The 19,471-nt window shown below is 37.7% G+C and overlaps 4 protein-coding genes across 4 annotated transcripts; 2 read left to right on the top strand and 2 right to left on the bottom strand.

Annotated features, from left to right (window-relative positions):
- Nucleotides 1-944: 944 nt before the first annotated feature.
- On the top strand, nt 945-3,765 carry LOC117629796 (gibberellin receptor GID1C-like). Its single transcript, XM_034362403.1, has 2 exons — nt 945-1,477; nt 2,174-3,765. The coding sequence occupies exons 1-2, from the start codon at nt 1,439-1,441 to the stop codon at nt 3,167-3,169; spliced, it is 1,035 nt and encodes a 344-aa protein (XP_034218294.1). The 5' UTR covers nt 945-1,438; the 3' UTR covers nt 3,170-3,765.
- A 2,329-nt stretch (nt 3,766-6,094) lies between these two features.
- Nucleotides 6,095-8,405, bottom strand: LOC117629795 (cingulin-like protein 1). Its single transcript, XM_034362401.1, has one exon. It carries the CDS (start codon nt 8,252-8,254, stop codon nt 6,344-6,346), a length of 1,911 nt encoding a protein of 636 aa, XP_034218292.1. The 5' UTR covers nt 8,255-8,405; the 3' UTR covers nt 6,095-6,343.
- Nucleotides 8,406-9,540: 1,135 nt separating this feature from the next.
- LOC117631886 lies at nt 9,541-14,519 on the top strand. Its single transcript, XM_034365220.1, has 12 exons — nt 9,541-9,746; nt 10,095-10,274; nt 10,378-10,488; nt 10,747-11,061; nt 11,147-11,323; nt 11,449-11,733; nt 11,835-11,957; nt 12,232-12,429; nt 12,712-12,965; nt 13,088-13,262; nt 13,455-13,757; nt 14,072-14,519. The coding sequence occupies exons 1-12, from the start codon at nt 9,582-9,584 to the stop codon at nt 14,390-14,392; spliced, it is 2,607 nt and encodes an 868-aa protein (XP_034221111.1). The 5' UTR covers nt 9,541-9,581; the 3' UTR covers nt 14,393-14,519.
- Nucleotides 14,520-16,135: 1,616 nt separating this feature from the next.
- On the bottom strand, nt 16,136-18,179 carry LOC117631143 (histidine-containing phosphotransfer protein 1-like). Its single transcript, XM_034364120.1, has 6 exons — nt 17,863-18,179; nt 17,601-17,731; nt 17,378-17,446; nt 16,687-16,758; nt 16,531-16,603; nt 16,136-16,445 (listed from the first exon to the last, which is right to left on the bottom strand). The coding sequence occupies exons 1-6, from the start codon at nt 17,956-17,958 to the stop codon at nt 16,398-16,400; spliced, it is 489 nt and encodes a 162-aa protein (XP_034220011.1). The 5' UTR covers nt 17,959-18,179; the 3' UTR covers nt 16,136-16,397.
- Between the last annotated feature and the right edge of the window lie 1,292 nt (nt 18,180-19,471).

Below are 19,471 nucleotides of genomic sequence, written 5' to 3'. Positions count from 1 at the left end.
GTTGTTAATGTTTTATTGACCCGCTTTCATGAACTACCGAGAATCATTCACCATAATCTCTCACAAATTTTGATAACGTCAGTCACGTGTGTGAGTAGATGTGTTAGCCATTAATGTTTTGTTAACCCGCCCTCATCCCTTATTGAGAATCACCCACCAGAATCTCTCGTTACAAATTTTGAAAACACCAACCACGTGTACAACTACTCACACGCATCTTAGTAGATGTTAGCCGTTAGTGTTTTGTTAATCCGCTTTCATCACATATTATGAATCACATACTTGAATCTCTCGTTACAAATTTTGATAGCGCTAATCACGTGCACAAACTTACACTTGTGTTAATGTATGTTTTGTTGACCCGCTTTCATCACTTACTAGGTAGGAACCACCCACCATAATATTTCTTTACAAATATTAATAGCGTAAGCCATCTGGACAATCACTCACACCCGTATTAATGGATGCTAGCCATTTAGTGTTTTGTTAATTCGTTATCATCAACGACTAAGAATCACCCGCTAAAATCTCTCATTACAGAATGTTAAAAGCATCATTCATATGCGCAGACGAAATCTAACTATCAATATGCATCAATAATGAAGAATTACTCGTGGCGACTAACCATTGCGTACATCACTAATTTTTTTTTTATTTTTTTTTTTTACAGTTGTATCACTCGCGCGTCACGAGTTACGATTAAAAAAATATCTACTCACACTCACAATGACATTTCCGTAAATACGATCCAAAATGAAAGACAAAACGGTCATTGAGGCACCGCCAAAAGTAGTACTTTGTGTTCGGACGGGCTCTGTTTGTCCTCACGTGCCCTGCCTTCCACCACACGCCCTGAAGCTTTTATTGCTCTATCCATCCAAATATTTTTAAATTCCTCACTTTCTCCTGTTTTTCCTTTTTATTTTCTTAAAAAGAAATTTAAGAAAATCAAGTAATTAACAAATTTAATTTCTTTTGGATAGGTGGGTTCCACTAACCGTGTTTCTTTCGGCCGCTCACTTTGTCCCCTTCCCCTCTATCTCCCGCGTCATCTCTGCACTCATCTCGCACATTAGCATACGTCCTAACTTGTATGCTAAAATACGCCAGCCCTCTTATCCTGCACCCGCTCCGCACAAGCACACTCTCTATTGCTCTGTTTTATTGTAGTGAGATTTGTCATTTCATCACATGAATGCAGAGAGAGGTTTCCCCTAGAGATTAGGGGCTTGTTTTGTCTGGGACCAATGGGTTAACGAAGTACGATCTAAAAGTTGGCGAGATTCAAAGGTTAGGTGCAGCCTGGCTGGCTTTGCTTCTTATTTGAGTGTGAATACGTGAGGCTTTGTTTTTCTTAAGTGGGTTTGCTCTCAGAGGATCTGTGTTGGGTTTTCTACTAGCTAAGCTTTTGGTGTGGAATTTCTTCAGACCGGTTTCCATGGCTGGGACCAACGAAGTCAACGTTAATGAATCCAGGGTAACCACTTTTTCTTTGATCTTTTGTTTAATTCGAAGTTTGGTTTTGGCTCAGCTTCTCTGGGTTTTGGTTTAGGGTGATGGTTTGCTTATCTTAATGGGTTCTCTGTGTTATGGGGTTTGGTTTGTGGTTTTGTTATAGAAAGCCAGAATTTGTTCTTGTTTCTTTGGTTGGTCTGAAGACTTTGTTCTTCTTTTAGTTGAGGTTTTGACCAGTTTTTCTTTAGGATTTGAACAGATATGGTTTTGGGTTTGTTATACTTGTTCGAGTTCATCAGGTTTTTGAATCTCTTCTTGTTTGGAGATGTGATTGGGATTTAGTGTTGTGGTTTTAGCATTGGGATGGGAGGCTGAGTATCTGCTGAACTTCAGCTTCAGCTTCAAGAAATTTGATTAGATGAACATGATTGTATTTGAAGACTGGTAATAGATTTTAGGCTTGTATGGCCAAATCCACTGCTTTAGTTGATTTTGGTTTTTGTGCTTTCTTGTCAAAGTGTTCATGTCCTTCATCTGTGGTGGTTCCATGGTGTCTCTGTTACCTTGAAAGTTGAAACAATAGCAAAAAGCTTTGTTTATAGATGCCATTACTCTGGTGTTGGTTGGAGTTCTTGATTCTTAGTCATGTTTATCTTGTTATGTTGGAATATGAATTTAACATACCTAATTTTGTTTTGGGATCTTGTTCTCTATACAGACGGTGGTTCCATTGAATACATGGGTCCTCATCTCCAATTTCAAGTTGTCTTACAATCTTCTTCGTCGACCTGATGGGACTTTTAACCGTCACTTGGCAGAATTCCTTGATCGGAAAGTGCCAGCCAATGCAAAACCAGTTGATGGGGTTGTCTCATTTGATGTCATCATTGACCGTGAAACTGGCCTGCTTACTCGAATCTATCAACCAGCCAATGCTGAAGAATCTGTGCTGAATATTCTTAATCTTGACAAACCTGTGAGCATTGAGGTGGTGCCTGTCATAATTTTCTTCCATGGTGGAAGCTTTGCGCACTCCTCTGCTAACAGTGGCATATATGATATTCTGTGCCGCCGACTAGTTGGTATTTGCAAGGCTGTAGTGGTCTCTGTAAATTACCGCCGGGCACCTGAAAATCGATTTCCTTGTGCCTATGATGATGGATGGACAGCCCTGCAGTGGGTCAACTCTAGATCGTGGCTTAAAAGTACAAAGGACTCAAAAGTTCATATATATCTTGCTGGTGATAGCTCTGGTGGGAACATTGTACACAATGTTGCTTTAAGAGCAGTAGAATCTGGAATTGATGTATTGGGAAATATACTGCTCAACCCAATGTTTGGGGGGCAGGAGAGAACTGAATCTGAGAAGCGATTGGACGGGAAATACTTTGTCACCATCCAAGACCGGGACTGGTATTGGAGAGCTTTTCTCCCCGAAGGGGAAGACAGGGACCACCCGGCATGTAACCCATTTGGTCCAAGGGGTAATAACCTTGAAGCTATCAAGTTCCCAAAGAGTCTTGTCGTGGTGGCTGGTTTGGATCTTGTTCAGGACTGGCAATTGGCTTATGCTAAAGGGCTTGAGAAGGCTGGCAAAAACATCAAACTTATGTATCTTGAGCAGGCCACAATTGGTTTCTACTTGCTGCCAAATAATGACCATTTCTACACCGTGATGGATGAGATAAGTAAATTTGTGTGTTCCAACTGTTAATAGAATTGACTTTCATCGCGTGCGGTGATATATAACCTAAGCTTGACATTTCACCCGGAATAATGAAGGGTTTGTTTGCAGTACGTAAGATTGTGTAGCTATAGTGATTATTACTATTGTATTGATAATTGTGGTACTAAAGGATCCTGCTGGGGTCTGGTTCTTGTCTGAGGAGGACTAGGCTTGGTTGTTTGATGCAAAGGTATATGTGGATCTGCATATAGCTGGATCAGCATGTTTTGTTCTGGTGCAAATCGGAGCTTCCGAAAATTTGGTATTTTGGTTCGATAAAGCTTTGCAGACAGCAGGATCGATTAACTAAGGTTAGCAGTCCCACGACACTTCCAGATTTGAGGATTCCGACTACCGGCCACAATGAAGAGGAAGACACTTAGGATTGTTGGTGTAACACCCACATCCAGTGACTTGCTAATGTTATATTATATATAGCTAATTCGGAACATGGATGGAAAATCATCCTCCATGGTATTGTTGTCATGTATTATTGTGTATACTTATGTGCTAGATTATATAAAATGGTTGTGTATTGGCTGTTGCCTTTGTTGTTTAAGCTTTCCAGTTACTTGGTATGCCAATATTTGATGTGAATGTTAATGTCTACTCTTAACATGCTTTGTATTTCTTTTCCTTTTTTTTCTCCTAAAATCAGTTAAAAAAGCTCTCTAAGTTCTTCTTATGGGGCCTTCTTCTACAACACAGAATGAATAATGGCTGTGGGAAGAAGCAATAAGCTGGAAACTTTATTTTTGGAGAAGCTGAATGCGACTTACAGGAGCATTATGCAGAAGGGGGAAGTCACTCGCTAAAAGGCCTAGGAAAAGGAGGAAAGAAAAGAGCAAACAAGCCACTAAATGACAAATTATACAGGCACCAAAGTACAATCTAATATGTCACATCTCAGCATCTCCATAAGAGCATATGCGTTTGAAACATGGTTGAAATAACCAGAGGTGGCTTACTTTGGACCTTAAAAGAAAAGAAAAAAACACATTAAACGACACTAGCTATACAGAAGCAGAAAAACTTGTGAGAAATGGGGATAGCATTGTTTCTTATTCTACAGACGTTGAAGGCTTTGGGCCGATGTTTGTGTTTCCATAAACCATACAATCAACAACTTTAATGATAATTTTCAACAGGATTTGACTCAAGATTTATATAAATAAACTTGATTATCTGTATCTCTAATTCTCTGTAGGATGCTAAATGATTGAAAGAGTTCATATTTTAGGACTGATGGAGACTGATTTTGGGTCATCCTTGTCAGATCATGAATGCCTCTCCTCTCCTTTTCTGCATGTGTAACTCAGAAGGTACCATGGAGGAAATGCAAAAAATGGCTTGTTTCTAAAGAAAAAAAGTATCCCTACCAGTGGTGGTTGGCCTGTGGGTGCTTTTCTAAGGGACCACACTTAGAATCAAACAATGCCATCTAATCTGGGTGAGTTGCTTTCACAATGATTTAAAAACTGGCACAGCAAGCAACAGCTAAGCTTCTGAAAATGACATCATGACGCCTTGTTTGTGTTAATTAATGTGTTTTTTTTCTTCTTAATTTTAAATTAAAGTACCCAGAAAGCCTGTTATTAGTTAATTAACAGGAGAGGAACACAAGTGGGTTTGTTTGTCAGATGTGGTTGTTTGTTTATATAATTTGAGGTTTTGCCAAACACAGTCGTCATCCACTATGAAAAATTCATATCAAGCCAACATTTATCAGATCAACTGACGTTAGCAAAATCCAATTTTGATATAAAGTCAAGAGTTCTTGGCTTTGAAAACGTATTTTTAATCGGTTGAATCGGTCTGTACTATATGATCCATGGCAGCCATTGTTCATTTCCATGATGTGAAGATGTTTGTCGTCAGCATGCTTATCACTGCATTGTTGAATAATACAAGTCTAATGATGAAAACGAAAGTATTCTTCAAACACACTTGGAAATTAGTTTTTTACTTTTTTTAATAGAGCGATAGTTTAAACTATTCTAAACACACTTGGTTTGGTGCACCTGAACAACTATTCTAAACATGTTTGGTTTGGTGTACTGAATAACCGACCTAATCCACGTCTGCACACAGTTGGAAATTATTAAGTGGGAAAGATTGTCTTCATCACTTAATTGGGTTTACAAGACAAAAGGTCCTTCAGCGTTTTGGAGGGGGAAAAGCTTAGGAACCCGGCCCAAAAACAAAACGGCTTTATGAACCAACCAATGTAAAAATGCTTGGGCCAGGGTGCATACATTCTTCTCCTTCTCCATATAATCTTGGATTGTACTGTTTGGTCTCTTCTGTGCATTGAAAAATATTGCACTAAAATCCAATCATCCACCGTAATATTCCATATGTGGGCAGAAGCCATGTAGTGGCATGGCAGGCCCAGATCCAAGTAGATGCTATTCATCCATGATCTGATCAACAAGGATAAAGCCTGCTAGTTCATGCCATTTATCTCATTGCACACGTCATAAAAAACCCAGTTAGGCTGCCAGAAAGGAAAGATTTCTAGTTTCTTCCACCACTCAAAGATGAATGATTGACAGTATCATCATCAGAACTGAGATTTGGCACAGATGGCCTTCTATAGAGGGTGAATCAATTGAATATTTCATTATTTATTTATATTCCAAAAACAGAACAGTTTTCCAGCACAGATAATTTGTCTCATTGTATGCAAGACCTACATGACAAAAGGCATAGAAATCTGAGATCCCACTGAGTAATCTTAGGGCAAATTTGTCTCCAAATTATGCATTCCTCAATTTAAAAAAAGTGAGCAAGCAAACATCAAGACATGCCTAACCAACAAAAGGATATAGCAAAGTAGATCAGACCACATACTTCCCAATATGCCATCAAGAAGGAAATGTGAGCATTTTCAAATATGAAACAACAGAAGAGTAAAAAAGGCAGAGAATCCCACTGATTCAGATAAGATATCCTTATTCCTTCATTCATATAGCTGGCAAAAGAACATAGAATATCAAAGTATCCCATGAGACCTATTTCTGCACCAAAAACATTATTATCTAGATTAGAAGTTCAAAAAGGACAAACATGATAACACCGTGCCGTCAAGTAGCACTTGACTGGTTGATCCAAGAACCAAGAGCAACCTAGTCCTTGTAACAAAATTGGCTGATGAACTACTCAGCGTCCTTTAGCAACATATGCAACAGATGCTGCAGCAATAATTGTTGTTGCTGATGACACCAAAGTCCAGAAACTCTTCTTCTTCTGTGCCTCTGCTATCTTGTGCAGTGACTCAACTTGCTGCTTCAAGTCTCCAACCAGCTTCTCCTTGTTTCTGAAAGCATTCTGTATGGCATCTAACTCCACCACATATGGTTGAATTTCTTTTCCAAGCTTGTGATCATTGGCAACCACTTCTTCCTCACCTTCAGACTTAGACGATACCAGTGCTGCAGTGTTCTTCAACATTGTCAAAGCTCGCTTAAGTTTGGCTCCTTCTGATTCAAATTTAGCTTCCCAATCATGAATTTTCTTCTGAGCCTCAACAAGGTTCTTCTGCATCACATCTTTTTCCTTTACCAATGACTCCAAGCGGCTCTCCAGCACTTTATTTTTCTCAGAAACGTTGTCACGCTCACTCCTTAGTTTTCCCAACTCTTTCTCAGTTTCTTTAATTGTCTTCTCCCTATCTGAGATAGTCAGCATCAAGTCTTCCACTTTCTTTTTCTCCCCATGCAAACTCTTCTGAGCCTCGGACCTCTCCTGCATAACACGGTCAACAGCATCTTTATATTGACTAACTTCAGAGACCAATCGTTCATTCTTCTCTTCTTGCCCACTGCATGAATTTCGCAGTTTAGATACAATATCCCTTTGTTCAGCCGCTTCTCTGTTCAGCTCAGCAATTTCAGTTTCTTGATTTACTTTTGCCTCCTCCATCTCATTCTTCTTTTGCTCTATTTCCTTGATTCTTTGCTCCTTGTTTTTCAATTCCTCAGTAACCGTATCTAAAAGTGCCTTGTGTGATTTCATTTCCTCATTTAACCTCTCAATGCTGTGCTCCTTCTCCCTCTTTTCTTCCACTAATGCCTTAATGTCCCTCTCCCTCTCCTCTTCCTTCCCCATAGCCTCATTAATACTCTTCTCCAACTCCAAAACCTTAATGTGCAACAGTTCCTTCTCTTTCCTCAAATTCAATTCAACCTTACTCAAATGCTCCACTTCATTTTCCAATCGAAAAAGTCTCACTTCTTGCCCATGTTTTTCCTTCTCAATCTCATTCTTTTCTCTGACAATCCCTTCAATCTCCTTCTTCAAACCCTCAGTTACTCTTTCCGACTCAGCATGCTTCCTCTGAGCCAAATCCTTTTCTCTGATGACTACCTCAACCGCTCTTTCTTTTTCAGCCTTTTCCTGCACTAATCCTTGACACTGGATTTTGAGCTTCTCAACTTCATCCTCAGTACATCTCTCTTTTTTATCCATTTCTACCACTTTCAATCTCAACCCATTCGCCTCCTCAGCAAGACCATCAAAATCACTCTTCACCACATCCCTTTCCCAGCACACTCGGTTCAGCTTTACCTTCTCATTTTCAAGGCTACCCATAAGCTCATTCATTTCCCTCTTCAAAAAAGCAATCTCAGTATCTCTCTCGCTCTTCGCTCTCTCAATCTCAACCTGCTCTTTCACCATTTGACCCATCTGAGCCAGAACAAAAACACAAAAAACACTCTTTTCCAACTCCAAGCCAACATTTTCCTCACTCTTCCCAGTCAACTCACTCTCCAACAACTTACTTTCCACACGAAACCTAGTCAACTCAGATTCCAAACCCTCCTTGGCCTGCATCAAAGACTCAACTTGTTGCCTGCGATCAAAGGTCTCCTTGAGGAGCAGAGAGTTGAGGGACTTGAGGTTCTGAACCTTCTCTGAAGGCTCATCCTTGGCGGTGGCTTGGCGGGTATTGTTCTGAACCTTCTCTGAGGGCTCATCCATGGTGGTGGCTTGGTGGGTATTGTGGCTTTGGGACTGATGAGCTTCGTGTTTGGTGTCTTTCGGCTGGTGGGTCACTTTCTTTTTGGCCATTTTGTGATACTGTTGTGATGGGAAATGTGGGATTGGAGATGAGAGGATTAGGGTTTTCTAGGGTTCTTATGGTTGAGATGTGGGGTGGGGGAGATATTTAAAGAGATAGGGATTTTGAGAGACAGAAGAGAGAGAGGGAGAGAGAGAGAGAGAGAGAAATGTTTAAATGTTTTGGGGGGATGGGTTAGGTTTTAAAATTTGGGGCCCAGGCCCTCTGGCCCAGAGCTTGAATAAATCCTAGAAAATTGGAAAATTGGAAAATTGGAAATTGAAACTGGAAGATAGAAAGATGGGGCTGACTGTTGGGTGGGGTGCACTTCTAATTTTTGTTTTGTTTTATTCTTGATTTTATTTTGCTGTTTGGAGCCTTATCTTACAGCCACGTGTCTCATCACTTTTAAACGGTCCGCTCGCTTAGTGGACCATATGACAAATTTTCCCATTTTGTCTGGTGCTGAGTGCTGCTCACAACGTCGCTTTCTGTAGTAAACAATGATTTCTTTTTCTATTTCATGCATTTATTAATACATGAAGTTTTTGAAAACTGTTCAAATTCCTGATTTTAATTGTGTTTACTAATAAAAAAAATACCCAAATTTAACATTATAATTCGTAATTTAATACTTTTAAAATAATGAATTAGATAGCGTAGTTGATATCATTCTCATTCCTTTTTTATATTCTTGAATTTCTTAAATTTATAACTTTTTTTTTAAGACTTTGTTTATTGAGAAGGATAATAGTATACTAAAATTCACACACTACATAAATATTAAGACTCAAAGTCAAGACCTTTTTTAGAAAAATAATTGCTTAAAATTACAACACTAGTGAGTCATTTGTAATTTATAACCTTTTAAAACTAAAGTAAGAAAAAATGTTACCAGGTCATATTGTATGAATCAATTCAGATGGTACATATTTAATTATTTTATACTAAATTTGAGCTTATTTTACAGTAAACTTATTATTCACGGAATGAGTAATGCTACACTTACTACATTTTTATCTCACATTTCTATATCACATGATGTGACATGTCCATATTATATGCCACATCAATTAAATCAATGAATTGTATTTTAATTAAGACAATTAGAAAAACAAACATTGAAATAAATCATAAAAGAAAAGAAAATATGAAATAATTTTAATTGATGTGACTGTCAATCTCAGCTGCCACATAAGATGGTATAGAGATGTAGTATACAAATGTGATAAGAGTAGCATTATTCTTCACGGAATATTCTCTAATAAATATTTAAGTTAACAATTAATAAATAGATTTCTCTCTCTGTTTGATGGTATTGGACTTGGAGGAGCAAAGATGCTGGGAAGAGTCCTTTGGATGTTGATCACTGTAACTGGACTTCTGCTAAATCCTGTGGAAGCTCAACCTCACAGAATTCTTGTAGACACTGATGTGAATATAGATGATGTTCTTGCTCTATTTTATCTCTTGAAGCAAAATAACACAGAGTTCGATTTGAAGGTTTATTCTTTTTCCTTTTAAGAACATGGATAGAATTATTTGCACCTTCTGCGTTTCATTCTGGAATATTATAAATCTTACTCTTTTCGTTTCACGAAATTGAAAGTAATTGGTGTTTTATGATCGCTTCTGGTCTGTGTCACTCTACAATCTGAGAAAAGCCTCTTTCTTTTAGCTGCTTCAAGCCTGTTTGAGATGGGTTGTGAAGAAATGATGCGTCCTCTCTCAAGTTGAAAATTTTGCAATCAAATGAAAGTTCATGATGCACCATTTTTATGAACTATAGTCTTATATGTATAGATATGTGCATGGTGATTGATTGAAAATTTGTAACTGAGGTTGCTGCAGGCAATTACTATTAATGCAAATGGGTGGAATGATGCTGGGCACGCTGTTAATTATTTGTATGACATTCTTTTTATGATGGATCGCGACGATGTTCCTGTTGGTGTTGGAGGTGAAGGTGGCATTTTGCCTAATGGTACCATCCTTCCAAATGTTGGGGGTTATCTTCCCATTATTGACCAGGTGCGTGTATCTAATCAGAAGCTGTTCAACAAAAAATAGAGACTTTACCAATTGTTTAACCCTGACATACTTTAATGTCTTGTTATGAGTTCTAATGTCACAGGGCGCGTCCACGGCCGGTGGTTGCAGATACAGACAAGAAGTACCACCGGGCCAAGATGGACGTCTAGATGTGAATACAAACTATGGCATACGCAAGGCTTTACTTCCTCAGGTACCAAATAATGGCCTCATGTTTTTTCTTTTCTGGTTTCATTTTTCAATGTAAAGTTTGTTGAACTAGGCAACCAGTATTGCCAATATATTATATATCATATGTCAGAGACAGTAATGAAGCTAAAATAAAAACACAATCTGATACTAGGACATGTTGTAAATTTAGTATGAATGCAATCCTAGGCACAGCAGTTGGTTGAATCGTTTTCTTTGCTGAACTAGAAGTAGTATATGTTTCTGTCTGTACGTGAAACAGGGCGAGAGAAAATATGCGCCTCTTCAACAACCTACAGCTCAGCAAGTGATGAAAGATGCAATATCTGCAGGTCCCATCACTGTGTTTCTTATGGGCGCTCACACAAATTTAGCCATTTTTCTTATGTCCAATCCTCATCTGAAGAACAATATTAAGCATATATATGCAATGGGAGGTGCTATTAGATCAACCTGCTCTGAAAATGCCACCTCCTCCGAGGCAGGGCTGTGTGGTGACATCGGTAATTTGTATTCACAAGACAGCAATCCATACGCTGAGTACAATATCTTTGTAGATCCTTTTGCTGCATACACGGTATATATAGTTGTTTGCTGACCATTCTACGCTGGACCAAAGTTCATAGTGACTGAATATGAGCAATGATTTATGACCAAATCAGGTCTTACATTCTGGCATTCCAATCACACTCATTCCTCTGGATGCAACAAGAACGATTCCTGTAGATGAGAAATTTTTCTCAGCATTTGAACTGAAACAAGAGACATATGAGGCACATTACAGCTTCCAGTCCTTAAAAATGATTCGTGATACATGGCCTAACAAAGAATTTCATAAGGTAGTTTCCTATGATATCTTGTGCTTCTATGTATGAGCTAAAAGTCTGCAGTTCTGCCCTGATTTTTATATCAAGATGATTGTCTAACTCAGAAATATATTAATGAGACATTGACTATTATGCAGGAATTTTGCATGTGGGATTTTTTCATGGTTGGAGTAGCGTTATCTCAAATGCAAAGTTTAGAGAGAGATGAGGGAGAAAATGAATTTGCCAAAATGGAATGGAGGAACATCTCAGTGATTACTTCAAATCGACCTTATGGAATTTCAGATGGCTCAAATCCTCTCATTGATGGGCGTTCAATCCCAAAGTTCAATGTACAGAAGAATGGGGTGCATAGTGGTCATGTTCAGCTGGGAATGCAAGACCCGTTTTGCCTTGTCAAAGGGAGAAAAGGAAAATGTCAGGTGCGGTACACTAGTTTTCTTTCTTATACATTATTCATATCTTGATGACTTTAGGCTTCAAAAGATGTATTAACTAACTGAATTTCAGACAATACTAACAGGATGGTTACACAAAGGAGGTAAATGGTCCTGAAGCAGTTAGTGTTCTTGTTGCAATAGAAGCTAAGGCAAATCGTGACGTTGACAGCATTCTTGCCAAAGAATTCTATAAAAGTTTCTTGGATGTAAGCTAGTTTATGATTCTATCAACTTTGGCCCAATCAGTGTTCTCCTTTCAATTTATATGACATACAGAAGTTATGTTTTCTCCTTGTGTAATGCATGTTCTGAGTGAAATTTCCTGTAAGACATACAAGTTACATGCAGATTTAGATTTGTTGCAACCTGTCTACAATACACGGTGATAGGCTTACGAGTATTATTTGGCGATTGGCTTTTGCTGGATCCTATTTTGTCCTGGCTACAGAATGATAATTTCAATTAATGTGTCAAATGCAGGTTATAAATCGACCTAAGCAAATTGGACAGCTTAATACTCGAGCAGGGTTTCCACTCTATCAGAGTGTACTTCAAAAACCAGATTTTGGACAGGAATTGATGGGTAAACCCGTAGTTTTTGATATGGATATGAGTGCTGGGGACTTTCTAGCTCTTCTATATCTCCTAAAATTACCTGTAGAACTGATCAACCTCAAGGTATTATACTGCCTTTGTAGGCTTTGTCAGGCTTGGTGCTACACATGCATAAATACACATGAATAGCCTCACTGAGTAGCTTTGTGGGGCCTCATGCTAGCAAAGTAGCAATTACACATTTTGAATATGATTAATAATTATTTATATGTTAGGAGTCTGCTTATTGCTTCCAGGTTCAACAAACAAGCCTTGAAGGATATTTGCTCTTGCACACAATGATGTTAATATAATTTTATCAATACTCAGAAACTCTTTTTTGTTTGAATTTTCTATGTTATCCAGGGAATACTGGTTAGTGCTAATGGCTGGGCAACTGCTGCAACCATAGAAGTTGTATATGACATACTGCATATGATGGGCCGTGATGATATTCCAGTTGGTCTTGGAAATGTATTTGCAGTTGGTCAATCTCATTCAGAGTTCCCTTCTCTTGGAGACTGCAGGTACAGCAGCTCCATTCCTCAGGGTAGTGGTGGCTCCTTGGACTCGGATACACTCTATGGATTTGCTCGTGACTTACCTCGCAGTCCTAGAAGGTATCATTGTCTGTTTAAACTAGTAGACAGCTGGTTACAATGATGTTGTAGACAAATGTTTTGTGTCAGATGGACAGCTTACATTAATGATAAAATGTTTGGATTCTTCATGTCTTTTTCAGATACAGACCAGAAACCACTGATTACCCTGGACTTGGACAACCGACTGCACTAGATGTTTGGAAGTCCATTGTAAAATCACTGCATCCAGGATCCAAGATTACTTTGTTGACCAACGGACCTTTGACAAATTTAGCCCAAATCATTCTTTCTGAGAACACAGACTCAGTGGTCCAGGTAAATGTTTTCTATGTGGTCATATGCTTATTGTGTAGCAAAGGAACTTAGTTTTTCAATGGTTGAGTAAGTTTATACCCAACTGAAATTTTTAGTGGTAGAACAAATCCAGACTATAAAGATGTTAACCTTCAATTTGCATGTCATGCTTTGATATCGGATGCCATTTTCATTGTCATGATTTTCTTGCAGGATGTATATATTGTTGGGGGACACATTCCCCACGAAAATGAAAAAGGAAATCTGTTCACTGTCCCTTCAAATGAATATGCAGAGTTTAACATGTTTCTTGACCCTTTGGCTTCAAAGGCAGTTTTAGATTCAAAACTGAACATAACACTGATTCCATTGCGGATCCAGAAGCAAGTCAGTTCCTTCCAGAATATTCTTGTTGAATTGCAGCTAACAGATAAAACTCCTGAAGCTGCATTTGCCCAGCATCTACTTTCAAGGCTTTGGGAACTAAAACAGAATCATCATAGATACCTTCACATGGTAAAGTTCCATACAGTCAATTAGCTATCTAAAGAAGTCTCTTTTCTCCCATTATGTTAATTTGTCCATCTGGTTGAATTCAAGTTTCTTTCATTCTGGACACATCTTCAACCAAACCCCTTATAAGCCAAGCCTAACACGTGGACAATTTAATTGGGTGACGTGGAGCATGTGTGTGCTTGAATGCTTATAAGTTTCTGATACACTGAAATTGCACAAAGGGCTAGGGTACTTGAATGCTTCAATGCATGATACATTTTTCAACTCACTTTCACTGTGAAGAACTTACATTTGTCCATTCTGTCATTTCACAGGATACATTTTTGGGGGAAATCCTTGGTGCTGTAATCTTGGCTGGTGGTCATCCTCTATTAAACCAAACCTTTGAGTTTATGCCTCTCAAGGTGGTGGCTGAGGGAGATGTATCAATAATTGGGCAGCTGCTTGTTGATGAAAATCAAACAAAGATGGTGAAGATCTTGTGCAGTATAAATCCAGAGGCATATTATGAACAATTTGCTAATATATTAGGAGCCAAACAGCTTTCTGCTGTTATAGCAAGCTTTGTTGAGGAAAAAGGAACATGGGCTACCCAACCAAATAGAACTTGTACAATTGATCACCTGGCCAACTGATGATGTTTTCCCTTGAAAATTAGGATCTGTTTAGTTATATTGTTAATTAATCTGTAAAATCCATCTTCAGAGTAATATGTTTGTGTTTAACAATGAATAAAACAAAGGAAAGTTAGAAATTTGATAATTCTCTTTTTCCATTTTTCCAATCTTGGTTTTCCCTTTCTTGTTTTTCGGTTACATTGGGAGGAAAGAAACCCTAGGGTTTTGATGCTAGGTGCTAAGCAAGGGGAAGGGGAGGGCCACAACCATTGTGGTAAACCTGATCGACTGACTTGGTTTTCCCTTTAGCTGCAAAACAAACCAAGCACTAGGGAGTAACCTCATCTGATTGGTTTTCCCTTAAGCTTACCAAATATTTTAAATTTGATTAATTTCAGTTAATCTTATAATAATTAAAATTTACTCTCATTTTTAAACACGTTTTTTCACTTCTTCATAAATAAGGGAGGATGGGGTCTTGGAATTATGTAGATTAGGCTGAGTTAATAGTTGATATTATTATTGTCCATTCAAATGTAGGTGGTGCATATTGTCAACGTCTAGGGTTTGCTAAGTTGTTAAGAAATAGTACTTGGAGATTAGAAAGCATGGGTTGTTTTGAGGTGACTCTCTTTCTAATCCTGCTAGTTCCACAATCTATAATTATTATGGTTATCATAATTACTGGTTGGAATTAGGAAGAGGCTTTACCAACATTGCACTTCATCCAAACAAGATTTAGAACACAACTGTTCATGACTCATGTTATTGTGAGTTTTTTTATATCAATATTTTATATAAAAAGAAGAAAGAAAAAAAGCATAAAAATTGGTTGGTTAAACACGAGGCAAGAAAAAGCAATATTATATATTAGATACGCTTGGACCAAGAAGCATAAAATCATACATACATACAAACACAACACAGCATGCAATGCAGGTCTATTATTTTCTCATTTGTACCATCCAGTCCAGACTGTCCTGTAGATATCCCACGCCACATTAAAATACAGTTGACAGTAACTTGACCTTGAACTGCACATCTATCTCTTCATTCATTGAATGTAATATATGATCATGGAATGCTGATTTAATTAAAAATTAATACTGCTCAATCAACTAAATCATCCCAACAAAGTGGGCTTTTCTCTCCTTTTTCAATACCTAATACGCTCGATACCCTTTTATATCGATAGGAGGGTGGAATTAAATTAAGGACCTCTTTTAATATTGGAGAGAGAAGTATCACTAAATCAAGTTGTTGATCACAATATCCTCGATACTTAGATATATTCCTCGTAACATGCTAACTAAATGTAAGCAAGAAAAAAACCATGCTAATTAGTCTACAGTATACAACAAATGTTTGGTAGAAAAACTAGCAATCTCTATGAAACTTTTTAAACCTTTGATAATGTGGCACATTCAATTTCATAATGATACAAACTTCCTCATAAATTTCCACAACCACACCACAAGTACTCTTCTTGCTCATGTACATTTGCTTTTGTGCATCTACCAAGTCATTAACATGAATTATTATGCACTGATTATGAAACTAATTTTACCCGATTGCTTCCTTGGGTGAATCCGAAATTTTTTAAACATAGAAAAGAAAGCAACTTTTCATTGCATTTTCTATCAGATTTTGAGTAGTTGGTTTTCAGTGCTGCTTGTACTCAAAGTTACCACACTCTCTCCCACTCACTAGAGATTAAGTGCAGCTTGTAACTTATTGCTGTTTGGTTTTTGCGTAAGAAACTTTTGCCACAGAGAATAGAGATACTATTAAGAGGTAGAAATAGTCATACACATCCTTAACCATATTAACTCAGTTAAGCTTCTTTGAGCCCCAAGCAATCTGGATTCTCAACCAAATAAGAGATAAATAGAAGAGGAAACGAAAAAGCAAGCTTCCTCTGCAAATCTAGCTACGAACACCACACCCACCCAACCCCCCACCACCACAGTGTGCTTGCTTCTGTTATTTTATCTGCTGATAATAACTTCCCCACTGGGTTTCATCATTTACCTGGCAGTGGACCGCCGGCGGCCAAAAGCTGTTTCTGCAGCTGCATATGAACAAGAAGGACGTCAAGGCTTTGAGACCAAGAGCTACCATGCATGCTTGTTTATGAAACAATTTCTTCTACTTACGTTGAAAAGAGTTTCCAGCTTATTTTTCACAAGAGAATACTCATGCTTCACATGCTGGAGAGACTTTAGGCACCTGCGGACCAATATTTTTCATTCAGATTTATATGAACATTTTCTCAAACTCATCATGGTTGTGAAAGACCAAATTTTATTTACCCTTCAACATTCTGCTCCTCGCTGCAGTCACGAAATGCAATGCAGGCCCTATGAACTCTCTGAACACCAATGCTGTTATTGCAAGAACCAAATTTTCTTCATGAAACACCAACAGAAGAAACATATATATAGACAAGAACAAGTACAACTAAAAAAAAGAGTTCTTTTTTTAGCTGACAAATACCTGGAAATGTTATATATTTTAATGACTCTGGTAAGTAAGCGATATTCTCAAGGTACATGCCTTCATGTGGGACAAAGTGGAGAAATGACTATCTTTCCAAGAAAACAACTTAAAGATTTGGACTTTAGTATGAAAGATTTGCTGATATGACATTTCCGCTTGATGATAAACCCTCCAAATTAAAAAAGAAATTTCAGCCAAAGGGAGCTTTGAGTCTTGCTTAAATTTTCATTTCAAAGCTGGAACTGTTGGAAGTCCTACTGGTCCAATTCTATGTTTCAGATATTTTCCAAGACAATTCCACTGAAATGTTCAATGGAAGTTTTGAATGTTTAAAAGGATGTGTTTGCATCAAGCAGCAACTGATATGGTGATATCAAAGTGACTTGAAAGGTCAGAAGAGTGCTTCTTCCCATGCTGAACATAAGGGGGATGCATGAGACAGGTGCATTCTGTAAATATATAAAATAACCAGTAGAGGCCTATAAAGGGAAAAATAACATATACCTGGAGCTGCTACCCTTCAATTGGTGAACATTTTTATCCACAAGTTTAAAGTCAACAGTCTGCTGATCCCTGCACCCAAAAATAAAGAGAGAATAAAAAATAAAAAGAGACTAATAAGGCCCTGACTGTAAGTAAAACCATATATACCATACCAAGGCAAGAAAGTTACTTGAAAAAACAAAAATATTGGGAAAATTAATGATGAGAAAGCTTTAATTCTTACAGAGCTTTGCTCAGTTCATCCATAAGCCTTTCAGAATCTTTAAAGAAAAGAGACACAACTTCAACTACAAAATCTGGGTTGTTCTCATCTTGCAGTTGCTGAAGCTGGTTGAACTGTTCATCCAGAAATGCCTTCAAACAAAAGAAAAACTTATCATTAAAAAAAAGGAAAAGAAAAAAAGAAAAAAAGAAAAAAGAAGCCAACCCAATAAGCTGAACAGAACAAACACACACAAACTTCCTATATCATCCAATATACTGACCTCATCAAACAGTGAAGCTGTGTAGTCAACCAACTGCTTCTGCAACTGAGACACACCATCAGCCATTGTTTCACTCTCAAGCTTCACAGCACTCATTCTTTTTGTTTTTGTGTTTTCTACAGATCTTATGGATTCATTGCACCTTCTTCCCCCTCTTTAAATAGAACAAACCCCAATGGAAGGGTTGCTTAATTTTAATTTTAATTTTAATTTTAATTTTGTAGACTGGGGAGAGGAGGGATGCTGTTAATTAAGATTCCTACCTTTGTGGGTTATACATGCATATACATGTATAGTACATGAAGTCACCCTTTCTGTTATTCCTTACTTGGCTACTAGCTAGCTAATTTTGTAATTCTCTTTTCTTTTTCTTTCTTTTCTCAACACATTACATAAGGTTAAGATAAGCACCCAACTTCTTTCCAAATTTAAAAAGCGTCACAAGATCCAAAACCTGATGCCGTGTACCTTCCCTTCTTTTTCTTTCAGTAATTATTGCTCTTCTCTCTCTCTCTCTCTCTCTCTCTCTCTCTCTCTCTAACATATTATTTCATGGAGCTAGTTTTCTCTTTTGTTTTTCCTCTTCAAGGTGCTAACTTAACTTGTGTTTTGGTGGGGTGGGGGAGTGTGATAATTTCCGAGTCTGGTCCACTCTTGTTGTGGGAGTTTTTGCTTGTCTATTACTGAGTACCAAACTCATGTATAATTAATTAGCATAATATAAAAGTTATTTGGACAAATACAATCTTATTAGTCCAATAATGAAAACCTTTGAGATTCTTTTTTTAAGAACAAGCGATAGTCTGAACTACATATGATGAATTTCTCTCACACACATAACTATGATACCGTAGAAATTCGAACGCAAACATTTGAGATTCTATATATGAAGATAAGAGAGATTTTAGGTCACAAAATAATACTGCTACTCTTTTTAACCCAAGAGAAGCAGAAGCCAAATTCGAGTGACATATGATGGGAAAGTGACTTCAGACAATGTCCATCCATATCTTCTGGATTTTTATTTTATTTTGTGGGATAGACTTTGTCATCGTAATAAAAATAATAAAAGCGAAAATTTAAACATTTCTATGTACAAAGAGTTAAGTTGGTATGACATAATAAATAAAGTATTGAACTTTTATTGTCTGGTGAATTCTCAACGGGCATGTGATAGCCTTTTATTTTTACCCTTTTCTCAACTCAAAAAAAAAAAAAAAAAAATTATGTTTACCCACTCCGCCATCCATCCATGATCTATCCAGCTTTCTTTTTCATTCGTACCCCTTCACAATATTTAACGTTGATCTCTCAATCTTTTCAAGATTCTTTATAATTAAATCGATGTTGCTCTTGTCTTTGTTGGGTTGTTTGCGTTGTTGCTGTTTGATTGGTTGGTACATTCGCATCGATAATTGGTTAATACCAGGTAACTGAAAAGAGGGACAAGTCAGCAGAGCTCAGGCCTCACTGACCCCATTGTTTCAGAGTACTAAATTGGCCCTACTTCTTCAAGCTCAGTAATAACTTGGTTCATCTTTCTATTTTAGGAGGGGTAATTTGGTGAGGGTAATTTTTGCAGGCATGGGACACGTGTCAGAAGCTCAAA

The sequence above is a fragment of the Prunus dulcis genome, chromosome 6 (assembly GCF_902201215.1).
Source record: "Prunus dulcis chromosome 6, ALMONDv2, whole genome shotgun sequence".
Lineage (NCBI taxonomy): Eukaryota > Viridiplantae > Streptophyta > Magnoliopsida > Rosales > Rosaceae > Prunus > Prunus dulcis.
This window is presented reverse-complemented; position numbering and strand designations above follow the sequence as displayed.